The sequence below is a fragment of the Ochotona princeps genome, chromosome 6 (genome assembly GCF_030435755.1).
Source record: "Ochotona princeps isolate mOchPri1 chromosome 6, mOchPri1.hap1, whole genome shotgun sequence".
In the NCBI taxonomy this organism is placed as follows: Eukaryota; Metazoa; Chordata; class Mammalia; order Lagomorpha; family Ochotonidae; genus Ochotona; species Ochotona princeps.
In genome coordinates this window covers 23,876,063-23,894,723 of record NC_080837.1, presented here as the reverse complement: position 1 = coordinate 23,894,723, position 18,661 = coordinate 23,876,063, and the positions used below count along the sequence as shown (strand labels likewise).

Sequence of the window (18,661 nt, the reverse complement as noted above, 5' to 3'; positions counted from 1 at the left end):
TTATAACTGAACTATGCTGGAATTTACTCTAATTAATACAAAATTATAAAATACGACATAGCTATACTAATTTTGTTCTAAGAGCAATTCATCTCTCAGTGACCAAAAACATGTGTTAGCACAGCGGAATTCAGCTGCTGTGAGATATAAATATAATTTTAATATGATGGTGTTATTACACCTTCTGTACCTTTAATTTCAGCATCTTAGCTCCTCAGAAAGACAGATCTTTTGAGCAGGTGCTTTCTTTTTTAGACTAAAACTGGATGCCATTTCAGGGGTACAGGAAAGGCATGAAAGCAAGGAATTCTGGAGAATGTAACTGATTTTGCGTGGGTCTGTAAATATAACTTTTTTGAGATAAAGCAGTATTAATATTATTTTATTTTAATAGAAAACAAATTGTAAGGACTTTCGTGCCTCAAACTTCTAATAATGAAACAATACTGGTAATTTTTGATACAGGGTTATTTTGAACTTTATTTAATCCAACGTTGCAGCTGGCATAATGTTTAAATTTAAGGCATTTACTGATAGAAAGCATAGAAAAAGAGCTCACCAAATCCCTGCAGTGGCCAGAGCTTAAACAGGCCCATAAAGCAAACCAGGAGAACTCCATCCAGATCTACCTCTTGGACTGCAAGAACTTAATTATTTAAGCCATCACCTGCTGCCTCCCAGAGAGCATTAGTGGGAAATTGGAGTCAAGACCAGAGCTGGAAATTGAACCAAGTTAAAGTGGAAGTGGGTCACAGACACCTGAACCACTAGACTAAACAGCCAGTCCCCAGAAACTGTTTCGGTGTTTATCAAGACTTCAGCTAGTTTCCCTGTACTAGTAAAGGTTATCACATTTGTTCTGATATGTTAGTCTCCCTAGATACTGGATAGTGCCATCTTTACTACATAACATGTTCTTCTTGCCTGTAAATACCTTCCAAAGTAGTTCACAGAAGTTCATGTTATAAATGATGTTGGCTAAATTCACTACTGTGTTACTCTCTTTTACTTTATAATAAAATGCTGGATAGCCTTGTCAAGCTGACATTTTTACCTCTTGATCATTAAGAGCCTGCATTGTGGTATAGCAGGTAAAGCTGCCACCCACAATACCAGCATCTTATATGGATGCTGGTCCAATTCCTATCTGCTTTACTTCGCATCTAGCTCCCTGCTGATGCACATGAGAAAGCAGCAGTAGATGACCCAAGTGCTTTGAACCCTGCCACCAACAAGGGAGACCTAGAAAAAATTCATGACCTTGAGTTTGCCCCCAGCCCAACCCTGGATATTGGAGTCATCTGAGAAATGAAGATCTTTGTCTCTACTCCCCAAAACACCCTCTTTAGCTCTATTTAAAAAAAAAAAAAAACTATTTAGAAAGTCTGTCACATAGTCTTAATTTTCCTCAAAAAGAAATAATATTTTATTTATAGTCAAGTAAGGGTGAGAGTCTTTTTTCCCTGAAAAAGGTCATTTGATTATTTTTAACATCATTCACAGGCTATACAAAATTATCAGCTCAAAAATTAGCCTTATATAGATTTATTGAATTTCAAATCCCATATGTGGATTTTCTTGCAAGACCAGATCAGATGATTGTGCGGACCACATCTAGCCCTAATAAAGCTTTCTTGTGCAATTGAAAATTTAACTTCCTATTGTAGACTTTATTACAACAATACAGGCCATGTTAATGTTTTGGGAGATAACTTTTTGTTGAATAATCTGCCATGTTAAATAAATTTTTGATAGGTGAGGTTATGGAAGACTAAAATTGATTTTAAGAGTATGTTTAAAGTAGTGTCAACGTTGTTTCAGAGTATTAATTCTACCTTGACTAAGACAGCTCCACAGGATTAAACTGCTTTGCCTAGTTCTGAGTCCTCTGGGGTATTTTTGTATTCTTTTTTCCTGAGATACCTCCAGGACAAGATCAGTGGTAATCAATGCTGCTTCTCATTTATTTCAGACAGGCCAAAAAATCAATATGAGGTTATAAGTAATTGTACATTGGGATGAATAATTGTACTTTAAGAGAAAAAAGTAAAAAGTGTACTTTGTTGTTACCTAAATATTCAAGGAATCAAAGGAAAATAAATATGTGATTTTGTTACTGATAAAATACCAGTGTTTCAGGCTTTCAATATTTAGCTCTGAGGTTTCTACAGTTGTATTTTCCATAGGTTTCTTGGAGTTTATTTTCTAAGTCTCTTTGGAGAAACCTTTTTTTAAGGTTCTTTAATATTTCTTATAGTGCTGACCAGTTTATCATCATTAGCACAATAAAGTACAATTTTGTGTTCTTAAAAGGAAGCCATTTTTTTGTGTGTGCTTAATCATACGGATCATGGTACAGATTAAAGAGAAGGAAGCAGTTGTTACTGTTCTGAGGACTTCTGTCTTCTGTGGCGTTAATATTTGCTATGGAACAAAAAAGCGTCTTTCTTATTTTTACCTTTGCTTGTTTTTATTAGAAAGGCAGATAGATTTACAGAGAGAAGGAGACACAAAAATTCTCATATACTGGTTCATTCCCAAAATGGCTGCAGGAGCCAGGAGTCTCTTACTCATCTCCTGTGTGGGTATGCAGGGCCCTGAACACTTACCATCCTCCACTGCTTAGTGATGCCACAAGCAGGGAGCTGATTAGGAAGTGGAGTAGCTGGAATTAGAATTGGCGCCCACTTGGGATCCTGGTACTTTCAAGGCAAGGACATTAACCATTAAGCTACCACGCTGGGCCCCAATCAGTAACATCTTTATTTGCATTTAGCCTTAATTGTTAATTGTTATGTAGAAGTCTGTCCCTGCTATCTCCATTCTGGTTTCCTGTTAACTACATTTTAGTTCTTAAACATGGCCATTGGGCATTTTAGCCCAATACTTTCATGAAGGCCACTTTTTTTTTTCTTTTTAGTTTTATTTATTTAAAAGACAGAGTTCAGAGAGAGGAGGGACCCAGCGTAGTAACCACCAGGATCCCATGTCGGTGCCAGTTCATGTCTCCATGGCCCAGCTTCCCATCCAGCTTCCTGCTTATGGCCTGGGAAAGCAGTTGAGAACAGCCAAAGCCTTGGGACCCTGGGTTCACCCAGGTAGGGCACCAGAAAAAAAACTCTTGGCTCTTTACTCCTTGCTCCTGGCTAGAGATCAGCTCAGTTCTGCCCCTTGTGGCTACTTGGGTGGTGGACCAGATCTTTGTCTCTCCAGGTCTCTGTAAATCTGCCTTTCCAATAAAAATAATAAATTTAAAAAGAGAGAGAGAGAAAGATCTTCTATTCACTGGTTCACTCCCCAAATAACCTCAGATGCCAGGTTGAGGCTACAATGAAGGCAGCAATCCGAACTTTCTTCTAGCTCTCCCAAGTGGATGCAGGGATCCAAGGACTTGGGCCATCATCCACTGCTTCCCAGGTTCATTAGCAGAGAGCTGAATCAGAAGTGGAGCAGACAGGACAGGAACCAGCATCCTTATGGAATATTGGCATCTCAGGTTGCAGCTTTACCTGCTACAGCACAATGCTGGTCCCAGGCAAGGCCTTCTGAAACATCAGATCATTTACTTAGAACAAAGCATGTGTGCTCAGGAAACAATAAAAAGGTTATTCAAGGTCCAACATTTTCTCTTTGTTAATAAAACCACCACTTGAGACCTAGGCATCCCATATAGGTGCTGTTGTATATCCTGGCTGTTTCTCTTCCAACCTGGCTCACTACTAATGTTCTGGGAAAACAGTGGAAAGATGGTCCAAGTGCTCAGGTTCCTGCCACCCTCTTGTGAGACCTGAAAGAAATTGCTGACTCTTGGCTTCAACTTGGACCAGCACTGTAGATTCCAGCCATTTGGGTAGTGACCACGAGGTGAAACATTTTTTCTCTGTATATAACCCTGACTTTCGAATAAATAAGAAAATGTTTTTTAAAATGTTACTCAACCTATTTTCATTCTTTAAAAGAAAATCTGATTTATTTGAAAGGCAAAGTTAAAAGAGAAAGAGAGAATCCTCCATCTGCTGATTCACTCCGCAAAGGGACACAAGGACACCAGGCCAAAGCCTAGAGCTTCTTCTGGGTTTTCCATGTAGTTCTGGAACCTGAGTACTTGGGAAATCCTCCACTACTTCCAGAAACATTAAGAGAAAGCTGAATTAAAAGTAGAGTCTCTACACCAGTCTCCATGTGGGATCCCTATACTGCAGGTGGCAGCTTAACCTGCTGCCACACAGTTCTGACCCCTTATTTTTATTATTACATGATTATTTTGAGAAATACAAAAAATGTAGAATATTTTCTACTAAGTGGGATATTAGTCATAGTTCTATTTTTTAATTCTTACTTCTCCCAGCAATACTATGACCTGATAGTGGTTCATGTATGTATTTTTCTAAAGTTTTGTTTTGTTTGCTTTCTCTTTTATTTGAGAAGCACAGGAAAGAGACAGAAAAGAGAGATTATGAGTTTTTTTTTTCAGTCAGCTGGTTCATTCCCTAATGACTACACAACAGTCTTATGTGCATACTATCATATGCATGTTACTGGACATCTTTAAAGAAATAACTCACTGATTAAATTTTACTAATATGAGGTTTTACCCTTGTCACCTCATTCCTCAACCAGACAGACATGTTTCTTGTTGCTCCTCAAAGAGCTTTAGATTAAGGAGTCTAAAATCATTTTCTGAAAGGAGTCAAATGGTAAATATTTTATGCTTTATAGACCATCTATTCTTAATTAAAACACCAGCTCCCCCATTGCAACATGAACAGCACTGTGTTCCTAGAAAAATATTTTCAACAGGCCTACTTTGTCCTACAAGCTGTGGTTCATTGCTGTTTAATATAAATCAATATCTTACATAATATATGTGTGCCAGGGTGTGGTATAACCAATGTTGGATGAGTTATCCTCTCATGCATTTGCTTCTCTATATACAGTGACCACCAGGGAAAATGTAGATGAAATAGTAAATATAGCAGGTGCCCCCAAAAATAATATCAGTGAAACATAAGTTGTTACTGCGCAGCAAACATCCTTTTGAAAGTCCAGCAATGTTTAAAGGAAAATTTCAGTGTATATGACCCCTGCCCTTGGGCAAATTATAATAATATGTTCCATCTAGAATACCATGAACCATATTCTGATTTTACCACTTGAGGAATGTTTAATGTTCCTGGCATGGACAAAATAAAAGAAAGAAATGCTAAACAGATGTCCACTGAAAATTTTACTGTTACATTTATGGAAAAGTGAATGATTCTTAGGTTATGCTCCTTATAGCAGTAGAACAGTATTGATCAATCTATATATAGCTCTTAGATTGTTAGGAAAATAGAGAAAACATACAAATTTCTGTTATTTATATTGATTATTTTTTCTCACTTCAGTCATTTCTTCTGAAGGTAACTATCTTGAGATTGTTTATCCCATATGTCTGATAATCATATATTTTTCTACCAGTGTGCTCGACAGTGTATCTGGTGGGATTTGTACAATGATTCATAAATTATTACATCAATATAATGTTTTTACATGTATGGTATATTACCTTAGGAATGAAATCTGCTTCTCCTCACTTATTATAAAGAAATATGGTAAGACCCATGCCATGGCATAGTTAGGTTAAGCTTCTGCCTGCAGCACTGGCATTCTATAAGGGTGCCAGTTTGTGTATCAGTTGTTCCAATTCCAGTCCAGCTCTCTGCTTATGCCTGGAAAAATGACAAAGCATGGCTCAAGGCTGCTGGCTTCAAATCAGCCCAGCTATGGTTTTTGAGGCTATTGCGAGAGTGAATCACTGGATGGAAGCTCTTAGTATCTCTCTCTGTCCTCCCTCTCCCTCTCAACTTCTCTTACTAACTGTGCCTTTCAAGTAAAAGTAAAGTAAATTTTGAATAAAAGAGGGGCAGAAATGTATCAGCCCTGGCCAAAGAATTTACCTTTTGGAAAGTCAAAAAATTCTCTTAATTATAAGTATTTCTGGAAGATGTAATGCTCTTTAGCTAGTTCCACATGTTGATTGTTGCATGTGTGCTCCAGTGTATTTCAGTTACTTCTAAAGAAGTGAAAATATGGGGTGGGGATAAGGGAGACGGCAGCACTTTGCACAGAAATTCTAACCCCTATCTATAGTGTCAGCAGCCCTCAAGGGCTACTCCACATATTGTTTGATTTTGTTCATATAAAGTAACCAAAATAGGTAAACACAGACAAAGTACAATAATAATTAACAGGGTTTGGGGAAGGTAGAATGGACAGTGACGATTCAATGAATATCGGATTTTCTGTTGCCACGTTGAAGTTCTCCTGTAAGTAGTTTGTGGTAATGGTTGTCCAAAACTATGAATGTATTAGATGCAACTGATTGATAGCTTTTAAATGTATAATTTAAAAGTTACCTAAATTCTGTCTCAATTTAAGTTGAAACAACCAAGTTTAGATCAGATGGGTAGTTTTAGGGATTTAGCTCAGGGCTGCCATTTCAATGTCATAAACATTTTTCTGAGCTAAATAAATTGGTTTCTTGCTACTTTTACTTGTTTATTTGTTAAGAGTTAAATATTTAGTTAGTTATTTCAAATACAGAATTATTGACATAAAAGGAGAGACAGAGAGAGGGATCTTCCATCTACTGGTTCACTTTCCAGATGATCTCAATGGCCAGAGCTGCTAGGATATTTTCTTCTTTCTATCTTACAAAACACTTGCACAAACTGGAGATAAATCCTGGGTTAGAGTGTCAGGGATAGTGAGTAGGATGTTTAAACTAAAGTCATGAGACTAAAGTAAAGAAAGCAGGAGTGGTACTTAAAAATACTGGCACTCGGGCCAGGCATGGTAGCCTAGTAGCTGAAGTCCTTGCCTTGAACAGGTTGGGATCCCATATGGCTGCTGGTTCTAATCTCGGCAGTCCCGCTTCCCATCCAGCTGCCTGCTTGTGGCCTGGGGAAACAGTGTAAGATGGCCCAAAGCCTTGGGACACTGCACCTGCATAGGAGACCTAGAAGAAGCTCCTGGCTTCTGGCTTTGGATAGGCTCAGCTCCAGCCATTGCAGCCACTTGGGGGGTGAACCAGCAGATGCAAGATATTTGTCTATCTTTCTCTCTGTAAATCTGAGTTACCTAATAAAAATGAATGAATCTTTAAAATATTAATTGTTGTGATAATAAAGCAGACAACAGGGGCCAGCATTGTGGTGTCACTGGTAAAGCCATAGGCTATTTTTTTCCAAAGATTTGTTTTTCTTGCAAAGTCAGATATACAGGAAGGAGGAAAGGTAGAGAGGAATATCTTCCATCCGATGAGTCACTCCCCAAGTGAGCCGCAACGGGCCAGTGCTGCGCTGATCCAAAGCCAGGAGCCAGGAACCTCTTCTAGGTCTCCCACACGGGTGCAGGGTCCCAATACATTGGGCCGTCCTCGACTGCCTTCCCAGGCCACAAGCAGGGAGCTGGATGGGTAGTGGAGCTGCCAGGACACGAACTGGTGCCCATATGGGATCCCGGCATATGTAAGGTGAAGACTTTAGCTGCTAGGCCACGCCGCTGGGCCCAAGCCATAGCCTATTAAGCCGTCATCCTGTATGGTCTGTTTTTTAAGCCTGGAAGCTCAGCTTCCGATCTAATTGCCTGCTAAAATACTTCCAGGAAAGCAGCAGAAGATGCAAAAAGTGCTTAGGATCCTCACGCAAATGGAAGACCTGCAAGAAGCTTATGGCTTCTCTCTGAGGCATCCTAGTTCGTGGCCATTTGGGAAGTGTACCTGTCAGTGGTCGATCTCTTTCTCTTCCTTTTCCCTCTATCCCATCTCTCCTGCCTTTCTTTCTCTCTCTGTCTTCCTCTCTCTCTCCTTCCCTCCCTCCCTCCCTCTCTCTTTCTCTCTCTCACCCACCCCCCACCCCTACTCTCCACTCTCTGTAACTCTGCCTTTGAAATAAATAAATAAACCTTTAATTTTAAAAGATTTTACATGAGGTTTAGGAAACAACAGAGTATATATACTAAAACCCATGATCTGCTTGTATCTAAAATGCATATTGGGTACTTTCTACATTTAATGCCCTGTAAAAAAAACTCAGAAGCATTGAAAGTTTGGAGTGCAACTCACTATTAGTAGTTAGATAACTTGTTTTTTTGGTCTTGCTTTATATATAGTCTAGTCTCCTGAGACAAGATCTAGGGCTTGGAAGCCCAGCACAACTATCTTCTTCAGGAAAACCTGGAACACCATACTACTCATTTTCTGCCTCAAGTTCCAGGAGAAGACCACTCCATGACTCTGCAGCACTTGGTAAGTGCATCCCAGAACAAATCCCATCCCTCAAACATTGCTTTGGTTTGCTCCCTTAACTGATATTTCTGTATGTGGTTTGAATTGCAACAGATTTGGTTTCCTAGGTGTTATATTGAATGTTATGACTTACTTGCATACAAATAATGTGCAATTGAGCTTCCTAATCTGAATCCTAAATGGTCCATGTACTAAAATGAAGCCACACCTGACCTCAGATGTGACAAATCATTAAGCCTCACTAAAGATATTGCATGAAATTATCTTAAGGTATATGTAGCATGAAGTAAGTAAATTCCATGTTTGGACCTGGGCTCCATTCCCAAGGTTTCTCATTATATGGGGCCAGCATTGTGGTAAACTAGTTGGTGTCCTAGTTCTTCCATTTCCAATCCAATTCCCTCTTGGTGACTTAGGAAAAGCCGCAGAAAATGGCTCGAATTGCTTCTTGGTGTTTTGACTTAGGTTAAGTGTAGAAGAGGCTCAGGTGCTTGGGTCTCTGTCACTGCATGAGAGAGCTGGATGAAGCTGCTGCTTCAGCATGAACCAGCATTGACCATTGCAGTCATCTGGGCAGTGAGAAAACAGATAGAACATCTTTCTCTCTCTCTGTAATTCTTTGAAAATAAATAAATCTCTAAAAAGTGTTTTAAATATACCTGTGTATTTCAAAAGAAGATATATTGATATTTATCTTATAAAATTCATATTCTGAAATTCTTCTGGTCATAGGCATTTCAGATAAGGGTACTCAGTTTGTATCTTTAGATATTTATAAATGAAATTATAAAATAATTTGTGAGTTTTCATAACTTTAATATTTGGCCAGAGTAACTTTAGATGGCTATTGTATTTCTAAGCCAAATGTTTGAAAAACTTCAAGAAACCCATTTAGTACTGTTTGGCCCTTAAGAGAAGTAACTAAATAAGAAAATGAGACTCTAATTTTCTTCTCATAATTGAAATATCTTGATATAGTATTAGCACCTTCTTCAAACTAGCGCTGAATAAAGAACAGGTTACAACATGCCTTTATGTACATTCTCATCTGTTCAGCAAGGCTGATACTAAGTAGGTACAATCCTGGAGTTATAAAGACTGAGGCTCAAAAATGGCACATTTGGTATAGTTAGTAAGTAGCTTACCCAAGGTAAAATTTAAGTTTTCTTATTCCAAGATCAGTGTTTTTATTGGTCCTACTTTCTACTTTTTGAAAATTGAGGTAGAATTAGCATAACACGTTATATGACAGTATATGATTGAGTGACATAAAGTACGTCTATAATGTTGTGCAACTGCTGCCCCTGTTTATTTCTGAAACATCACCTCCACAGGAAACCTGTACATAATAAACATTCAACCACTGTTTTTGCTCCCACTTGTGTTTTTAAGCTTTCTTGTTTTATAAAGTCTAAAGCATAGCCTGACCAGGCTAGTATTTGGTATAGTTGCTTCAAACAAACTTCAGATATCCTCTGATGCCTATCCAATCAGTGTTTAAATGCAGAATTTTTTTGTGTTTTTTACTAAAGATCCTCTATTGAAGAAAATCAAAGTTGTAAAGCATAATTACATTAGAAGTAGGCTAGTTTCTAAAATAAGCATAGTCCACCAGAAAGTAGTCATTGCTGAAATGTTTGCGGACTACCTCTAGTATGTCTGTGTTCTGTTAAATCTGCATCTTAATGAAATACTCCTACTCTGGCTCTAAGATGTACCTGAGGTTTGTATTAAAGGGCGTAGTGAGGGATCATCACATTCAGTGAGAACTTAAAACATGAAATGAAAAAGGAGATGTTACCCCTTTATGCTTATGAGGTAACTAAAGCTCAGAAAGATTAAATAATTTGCTCCAGCTCACACAGATATGATATGATACATGATATGATATGATATGATATGATATGATATGATAGAGCTAAAAGCCAGGTTCTTCTCTAAACTGTTAATGCTGTATATAGTTAATATGTGAACTTTGAAACCTAGGCTCCTGTTATTAATTCAGACATTTTCTGATTATATAGTGGTAGTTAATGATGTGACAAAAACAGTTTCTTTCTCGTATTCACTGGGTAAAAGTTAAATAGCAGCATCTACCAGTGATGACCTCAGAAAAGGGTAATAGGCTCCACACTCACAGCAGTAGCTCAGTTAACTGACTGGACAGAAACAGTCTGGTTGTGGCTGGGGGTATGTCTTATGAATTGAGAGGAGTTGGGCTCTAGAAAACCTCACAAAAATCTGCACTTAAGTTCTACAAATACAGTGTGCCAGATGTTGTTTGTCTTTGGCACTTCTGTTTTAAGGAAAAACAGGCTGCCTCTTGGGATAGGGACATGACTGCTAATGAATACTTTTTCCTCCTTTTATCAAATAAAATTTTTCCACACTCTGCTTTTAAAGTTGCTTTTTAGCTTTGCAGCCTCCTGGGATATTCACTGAGAAAATTTCCAGTCAAAATTCAAATAAATTTCATTTCTTCTAAAACTGCATGTTTTGGAGTAGTATCATAAATGGCTCAGGAAAGTACTGTGCTGGCTTAATTCACATTTTTACGGTTTTCCCTTCCTGATAGTAAACCTCTTTCAATGAAAAGTCGATAGAGAGGAACGAAGATTTTTCCTCTTCTCCAATTCTGTACCCAAATTCCTGCAACATCAAGCGTGAAAAGCCACGTGAAAGCCAGGAGTCCAGAACTCAATCCAATTACCCACTTGGTGAAAAGAAGCCAGTACTTGAGCTTCTTCACTTGCTGCCGTCTAGGGTGTGTTAGCAGGGAGAACAGAATGGAGCTGGGGCTTGAACCTGGATGCTCAGATAAGGGATGCCAGTGTTCCAAGTGGCCTCTTTACTGCTGCACCAGAACGCTCACCCTGGAACATCTTACATTTCTTCTATTATTTGTATTAAGATTAGAACGTTGTGCTTTTCATTTTATTTTACAGTAAGATGCAAAAGTTTTTAAATTTCACAAGGAAGTGAAATTGGTAAAATATGTCTCAAACATACACTTTCCTCTGGTTGCTTCCTGGAAATAATTGTAAACATTCAAGGACAAAGTAATTAGTGCTGAAATCTACCATACACTATTAAAATAATTGTGTATGTTGATGTCTGTATTTAATAATTTATGTCACATATTGTGACATTAGTATAGCCTTAACTTTTCCTTCATTAAATTTTATTTCAAGTTTTCAACATAGTATTGTAGCGTATCATAACAGTTGTTAAAATTTTTATTGATTGATTTTCATTTTATTTGAAAGGGAATGAGAAAAAAGATACAGAATAAGATCTTCATCTTCCAGTTTACTCCCCAAATCCCTGCAGCAGTGCTGTTTGGATCAGGCTGAATCCAAAAGCTGGAAACTCAGTTCAGATCTCCCATTTGGGTAGCAGGGACTCAAGTAATTGAAGCTGCATCTACTGCCGCCAAGGCAACGCACCAGATCTGAAGCGGAGTCTTGACTGAAGCCTAGCAACTGATAGGGAGTGTGGGCTTTCCTGGAAGCAGTGTTTAATCTGTTGTGCTGCTTGCCCATCCTACCATAGCATTGACTTTGTTTTTGTTTTTGTTTTGTTTTAATTGAATTTTCAGTGTGATATTCATATACATAGTTCATACAATTCATAAATATTGTGCCTGTGTTGAGGAATTATATTAACATGACCTGTTAGACCAAGTCCTTTTTGTAAATGAAACTTAGAGATGGTGCCAGGTGTCCAGTGTAGCACTTACTGCATAAGTTTCTAAACGCTGATTTTCTTCCTTTATAAATGTTTATTGATTGGTCAGTTTCTTGTTATGCTTTGTTTGCTGTTATCTCCTCAGACTTAAACTAAGTATGTTCCAGAATGCGTTGCTTTTATTAGGAGAACTTGTTTTGCACTAGAATCGGTCAAAAGGAATACAGCCTTTTTTCCCATATTCTCCTCACTACTATGACATATTGAAAAGCAAAGAGGGCATGGGGGGGAATATTTCCTAATCTCTTAAAGTCTCACTTTTATCTAATATATATTACACTTATGAAATATATTGTTTTTCATGTACAGATCCTTTGCAAGCAAAGAAAGTCAGAAAGGTGCCTCCTGGTTTGCCTTCTTCTGTAAGTACCCATTTTTTTTTTACATAAGGGTAAACCAGACTATTACAGGTGCTCAGTGTTTGCTGGTATATTCAGTCGGTGCCAATGAGCATACTTTACATAGTAACTGTCCACGGCTTAATAAAATCATTGATTGAGATAAATCCACATTTAATGTTAGGTTTCCAGGTTTCTCCACAATGATTTGTAGCTTATTCATATGCTCTTATTCCATGTTCCTGTCATTTGAATTCCCCTCTTGGGAAGAGGACTAGGCCGGTAGCTGTCAAAGAAGATCTCCTGTACAGGTCTTTTGATGTTTAATTAGTCATTATGTTGCTGAACAGGAGGACAGACAGAGATTAATAGCTGAGAATCTTAGAAATTTACATTTGTAATAATCCCAATGGAGCTAAAGACATTAAGATTCGGAGGACATGTTCTCTCAGCTTGCCTCAGTAGGACTGAGGTTATTAATATGCATAAATCACCAAGTCAGATGTTCATTGTGTCGCCCTTGTGGATTTTAAAGCCTTCATTAAGCCTTTCCCAACTTCAGCCTAGCATCAGGAAAGCTTTCAAGCAACTAGTTTGTTGATCCCTCTTTGCTCAAAAATGTATCCTTTGAGAATAAAAGACTTTGATGAAGGATGTTGGATAGGTTTAGTAGAACAATCATTAGTGGTCATGATAATCTATACTGTGAGGGTGTTTGTACTATTGAATATACTTTATTCTTTAGAAGCGTAAAAGTATTTGTAAATGAACCTGCAAGAAAAATCCACCTACAATTTAAAAATCCCTAGTGTAAGCAAGAAAGATTTTCCCCTTCTCCCTTTGCGTACAACAAATGGAGAATAAGGCTGTTGCTTTGAGGCCCCTTGCCTTGAAGGGCACGTCTTTTTGTTGTGTAAATGAATGTTGGGCTTTTATTTGGCAGTACTTAACACATGGGCGCAGGTGTTGCTGGATGAGTCACAGCTCATCGAAGTGTAGCCTGAATGGAATATTTGGCTTGGCAACTGGTAATCTAGAAGCAGCAGCATAGGCTTGGCTTTTTCTTTTTTTATTAAGGCTAAAATAAAGATACCATCTTTTTGGTTGTGTGCCTGCCTTCTTTCCTATGTTCTTTTTCCGCCTTCTCTTCCTTGTGATACATGAAAAATCAAATTTGAAATCCTCTTTGAAGCTCTGTTCCAGATGGATCTGAGTTTTATGCAGCCTACAGCAGCTGTGCTCCGAACCTGCAGCCTACCTGGAAGGTTGGATTGCAGCTGTAGGCATTCTTAAAAGCTTTTGCTTGCATAAGCACTTGGGCCCACTAGAGGCTGAATAGCTGCTTGATAAACAAAATGAACACAATGCCTCAAATCATTATTCCTGAAGACAGGATTTTTTTTTTTTGCAGCAGATTCTAAAAATAGCTGGGCAATTTACATTTTAGCAGTTGTGTGCTATGCAGGGATAGGTGGTTCAACAGTATAATAGATGATTGTTGTTAACAGAAATCACATTAAAACTGACGAAACTGCTAAAATGTGTAACAGTACAATTATCTTATAATTTATAACTATAATTTTATGAGAGTAATGAAAGTTAAATTACATATTAATATTTAGTTAGAAGTACACAGGTTTTAAAAAGTCAGATTAGAAAATGAACAATTCATCTCTTTTGAAACTGACATTAATTTTAATGAACAGTATTTTCAGTGTTTCATAGTTCTTTTATTTCTAGAAACAAAAAAGGCAATTTGGCAGAACATTGTAGGGAGCAGGGGTCATCAGGATTCTTTGCCTCCACTATGTGAAGGTTATTCCATGTGTTGTCTCAGGAGTCTGAAAGAGGAAATGCCAGTGAAACTGATTTCTTTGAGAACCGTGAAGAGATTTTGCTAGCCAGCCTTACTGACTTATCATTTGACCAGCTCCCTTAGTACACATTGAATCTTACTAAGTATATATAAATAGTAAATGGGTTTTAATGAATTGAAAGTGTATTTTAGATTAAGTGCTAGGTTGCCATCTTGGGTTTTTGAAAAATGAATTTTTTTAAACATAAAAAACTGACACTAGTAAATAATATCAAACTTCTGAAAGTATCTGTGTTTATACTGCTTATCTTTTCAGTGTCTAAAATAAATAGAAGTTTAAAGTTTTGGTTTTCTCTGAATGATCTCATTGGAAGTATGCAGTATTTGAGCTTTTTACATTGTGAATGGTAAAAAACAGATTTAGAAATGAAAATGAATTATGTATACTTTATTTGGTCATCAATAAAAGATCATACTTCACAAACCCAACTCAAAATTTGACTGTTAACATTGAGATTTCAAGTTTGCAGTCTGTGTTCGACAGCCATAAATCACATTACCTTTACTATGGAAACAGTGAAAGATTAGTATCCTATTGCATGTGCTGCTACAAATGCAATAATCAGGATCTTACAGTGTAAAGCATTAATTATTAGTATAATTGAATCATAGACTACTGGTTAGAGACTTTTTATTGTTGTTAGCCATAATGTATGAGGGTCCTTCAAAAAGTGACATCTGTAGGTGAAGGCCCAGTGGGGAGGTAGTGTTGAACATCATTAGAGTAGTATGGCCAGTGAAGCTGATAGTGATTGGTCCATCCAAATCTGTCTAACTTGGTTATTATTGGACTGTGTGACCTTAGACTAGTCATGTATTATGAAATTTAGTATTGAAGATATGAATGTTAAAGCTGATATCCTGGATGGATACATTAGTATTTGTCCTCTGACTTGCAAGGTGGGAGAAGGGGTATGAGAGAAGGGCAAGACAAGAGGACCATTTGAACTCGGGAGTTCTGAACTGAGTGTACCATGCCCACCAGATTTCCAAATTAAGTTCAACATCAAGTACGGTGACCTTCCTAAATCAGGGAATCACTTATTTCCATAAGGAAGGGAAAATTGGCCAAATCAGCAAGTGAAGCAGATCAAAACATTGTGCAGATGAGTAGTGGGACCTCACCTATAATAAAGATTGATGTTTTCAAGTACATGAAATTTGCCATTTTGTTCTGCAACAGATTGAAAAATTGTACATAACAGACTTTGCAGCACTAACAGTAGAATCATGCTTGGACATCTAGAGTTCTAGCATGAGAAACAAGTATTCAGTAAATGAATTAGATGCTGCAGTGAGACAAGGTGTATACCAAGTGCTTTTATAACACAGAGTAAGTAGCAATTGCATTGCTTTAATGAGTGCTTGTGGCATCAGGAGGGCTTGACATTTTAAGCTGTATGGAGAAAGATGAGTAGCATTTATCCCTTAGAGAGAGGTAGTGGCCAGACAAAAAGCAGGGAGGTCTGAAAAGGCTTCAGTCCACAAATGAAACTACAACATTAGTAGATTATATACCAGATGCAAGATTTCATAATTTTTCCATAAATGCACTTTCCCACGCCAAAGGAGGTCTAAGGGTCATGTAAGGTCAGTTTACATGTGACGGAAGAATAAGCTGTCATGGCAGAGTACCCTGGATGAGGATCCGAATACTGTAGCCAACAAATAACAGAAAGGTCTTGTGGTTGTTACAGTTGCCTGAGAGCTTCCACCTGCAAGAGTGATGTTGCAAGGTATCTTCCTTGCTTGTTAGTATTCAGGACTTCTCCCTCCCTGTCTCTAACTACCATATCTAGTCCTTATTGTACACCAGCTGTTTTCAAAAAAAGGAAAGGATAATTGTTACAGTACAAGAATAAAATTGTGATACTTTTTTTAAAGATGTGTTTATTTTTATTGGAAAGGCAGATTTACAGAAAGGAGAGAAAGATCTTCTGTCTGCTGGTTCACTCCCCGAGTGGCTGCTATTGCCAGAGCAGAGCTGATCCAAAGCCAGGAGCCAGGAGCTTCTTCTGGGTCTCCCACACAGGTGCAGGGTCCCAAAGCTTTGGATCATTCTCTGCTGCTTTCTCAGGCCACAAGCAGAGATCTGGAAGGGAAGCAGAGAGGACAGAAACTGAAGCCAGTATGGGATTCTGGCTCCTGCAAGGCAAGAGCTTACTGAGCCATTGCGCCAGGCTCATGATACTTGTAATATAATGTATGTGCCTGGCATGTAATAAAACATGGCAAAATATAACTGCCATCACTATTCAAATACCATTCATTGGCAGAAAAGTGACTTGGAAGAAAAGAAAACATGTTGAATCAAATTCTGCAGTATAGAATTTATTCTCATTATTTTTTGTTTTCTGATCTGAAGAATCTGTACTTTTCTGTTTATTATCATGGATTAAACATTTTTATGATTCTTTTGTTATATTTTCAAACATGTAGTATTCTCTTTTCAGGACTTTATTTGAAAGGCAGAATTACAAAGAGAGGGAAAGCAGGAGAGGGACAGAGTGTGGTGTGGGAGAGAGAAATTTTTCATCCACTGGCTGATTCCGTGAATGGCTGCAACAGCCATAGCTGGGGCCAGGCCAAAACTAGGAGCCATGAGCATCTTTCAGGTCTGCCTCAGGGGCCCAAGAACTTGAGCCATCTCCTGCTGCTTTCCCAGGAACATTAGCAGAGAGCTGGATTAAAAGTGAAGCAGTGGGTCTCAAGCCAATACCCATATGGGTTGCTGGCATTGCAGGACGAGGCTTAACTCTTATGCCACAATGCCACAATAATTTTCTTTTTCTATTTTATTATTATATTTATTATTTTTTATATTTTTGAAAGAGTTAACAGAGAGAGAAAGACAGGAAGAGGAATTTTCTATCCAGTAACTCACTTCCAAAACGGCCATATAGGCCAGAACTTGGCTAGTCCAAAGCCAGGATCCAGGAACAACCTCTGGGTCTCCCATGTGGATGAAGAAGTTGAAGGATTTTTCCCAGGCCATTAGAAGGGCACTAGATCAGAAGTGGAGCAGCTGGGACTCAAGCTAGTGTCCAGGTGGAGGCTTAGTATGCTACACTGTAGCACCAGCACCCAATCTTTCTTCTCTGTACTTCAAAAGATGCAGAATTTCAGAATAAGTAAAAAACAAGATTTTACCACAAGGCTTTCCCAGACAATAGACAATTATATAAATTCCAGAATGCCTTCCTCGACCCCAGTACCTGAAAGTTGTGTTCCTGGTCAATAGCATTTTCAGCATCAAATCTTTACTAAATGAAAATTATATGTCATTTGCTTCTAGTATAACTGGTATGCAATTCTGTGTATACGAGATGATGACAACAGTTGCTTCTTCATCAAATGTCATGCTATCCTTTGTCTTCCATTTAAAATGTATTTGTTCCTGTTGCTTTACATTCGTAGATAAAATCTCAAAGTCTATTTTACCACCTCATAAAAAAAGCAAACTCATTTTCTCCATCCCCTCATTTACAAAGAACTCTGTGGTTTCTAAAATAAATTTCAACAACTTAATATTTTTATTACTTTGAGGTGGAGAAGTACAGAAAGTTATGATCCTTAAACTGGCAATGTAGTTTACAAGTTGATGGGTTTTTTCTCCAAAAAGTATTGTAATTTTCTTTCGTCAAACATGTTTTTATTATTAGTGTGAATTTTGTGTAAGGATTAAATTAGAAAATTTAGGAGCAAAATTGATAAAACTGGAAATATTCTGAAGTGTTCACAAACCACAAAGACTAACATTTTCACGTACATAACAGAAAAAATAAGGAACACCACTAAATAAGTAAAGTAAGACTATTTAAATTTTGAGTGCTTCTAAATTGTTAGTTTTTTTTTTTTTTTTAATAGTAAAGAAATGAACTCTCTGAGGCTAGTAGAAGGGAGTAATTTGGCAAACTGATTGAAAAGGTGAGTAGTTGTCTGAAGTTCAGAGGTTAGAACTATGTTATCTTGTCCCCAGCATGATAGCCTAAGGCTAAAGTCCTTATGGTATCCCAGCTGCTCCACTTCTCTTCCAGCTCCCTGCTTGTGGTCTGGCAAAGAAGTAGAGGATGGCCCAAAGTACTGGGATCATGCTACCCATGTGGGAAACCCAGGAGAAGCTCCTGACTCCTGGCTTTGGATCCACTCAACTTTGGCCATGAAGCCACTTGAAGAGTGAACCGGCAGATGGAGGATCTCTTTCTATCTTTCCTTCTCTCTGTAAATCTGACTTTCCAATAAAAATAAATGAATCTTTAAAAGAAAAGAACTGTGTTATCTCCAGGTTATGCATGAAAATAGCAAGATGAACAGCATTTTCTGCATACTTTTTAAAGGATTCGTATCCTGTGGAAAGCCAAGTATTTCAGAAAGTCAAGATAATAAAGATTGTTTAGACAATTACTCCAG

General features: G+C 37.8%; 1 protein-coding gene across 9 annotated transcripts in view; it reads left to right on the top strand.

The window, feature by feature from the left end:
* TCF12 (transcription factor 12) overlaps nucleotides 1–18,661 on the top strand; it is a 336,770-nt gene that overhangs the window by 243,335 nt on the left and 74,774 nt on the right. For all 9 annotated transcript variants that reach the window (XM_036495661.2, XM_058665794.1, XM_004578054.4 and 6 more), the window contains 2 exons: nucleotides 8,155–8,290; nucleotides 12,347–12,399. In XM_036495661.2, the coding sequence (XP_036351554.1) occupies nucleotides 8,155–8,290; nucleotides 12,347–12,399 (189 nt within the window). The remainder of the gene's footprint in view (nucleotides 1–8,154; nucleotides 8,291–12,346; nucleotides 12,400–18,661) is intronic.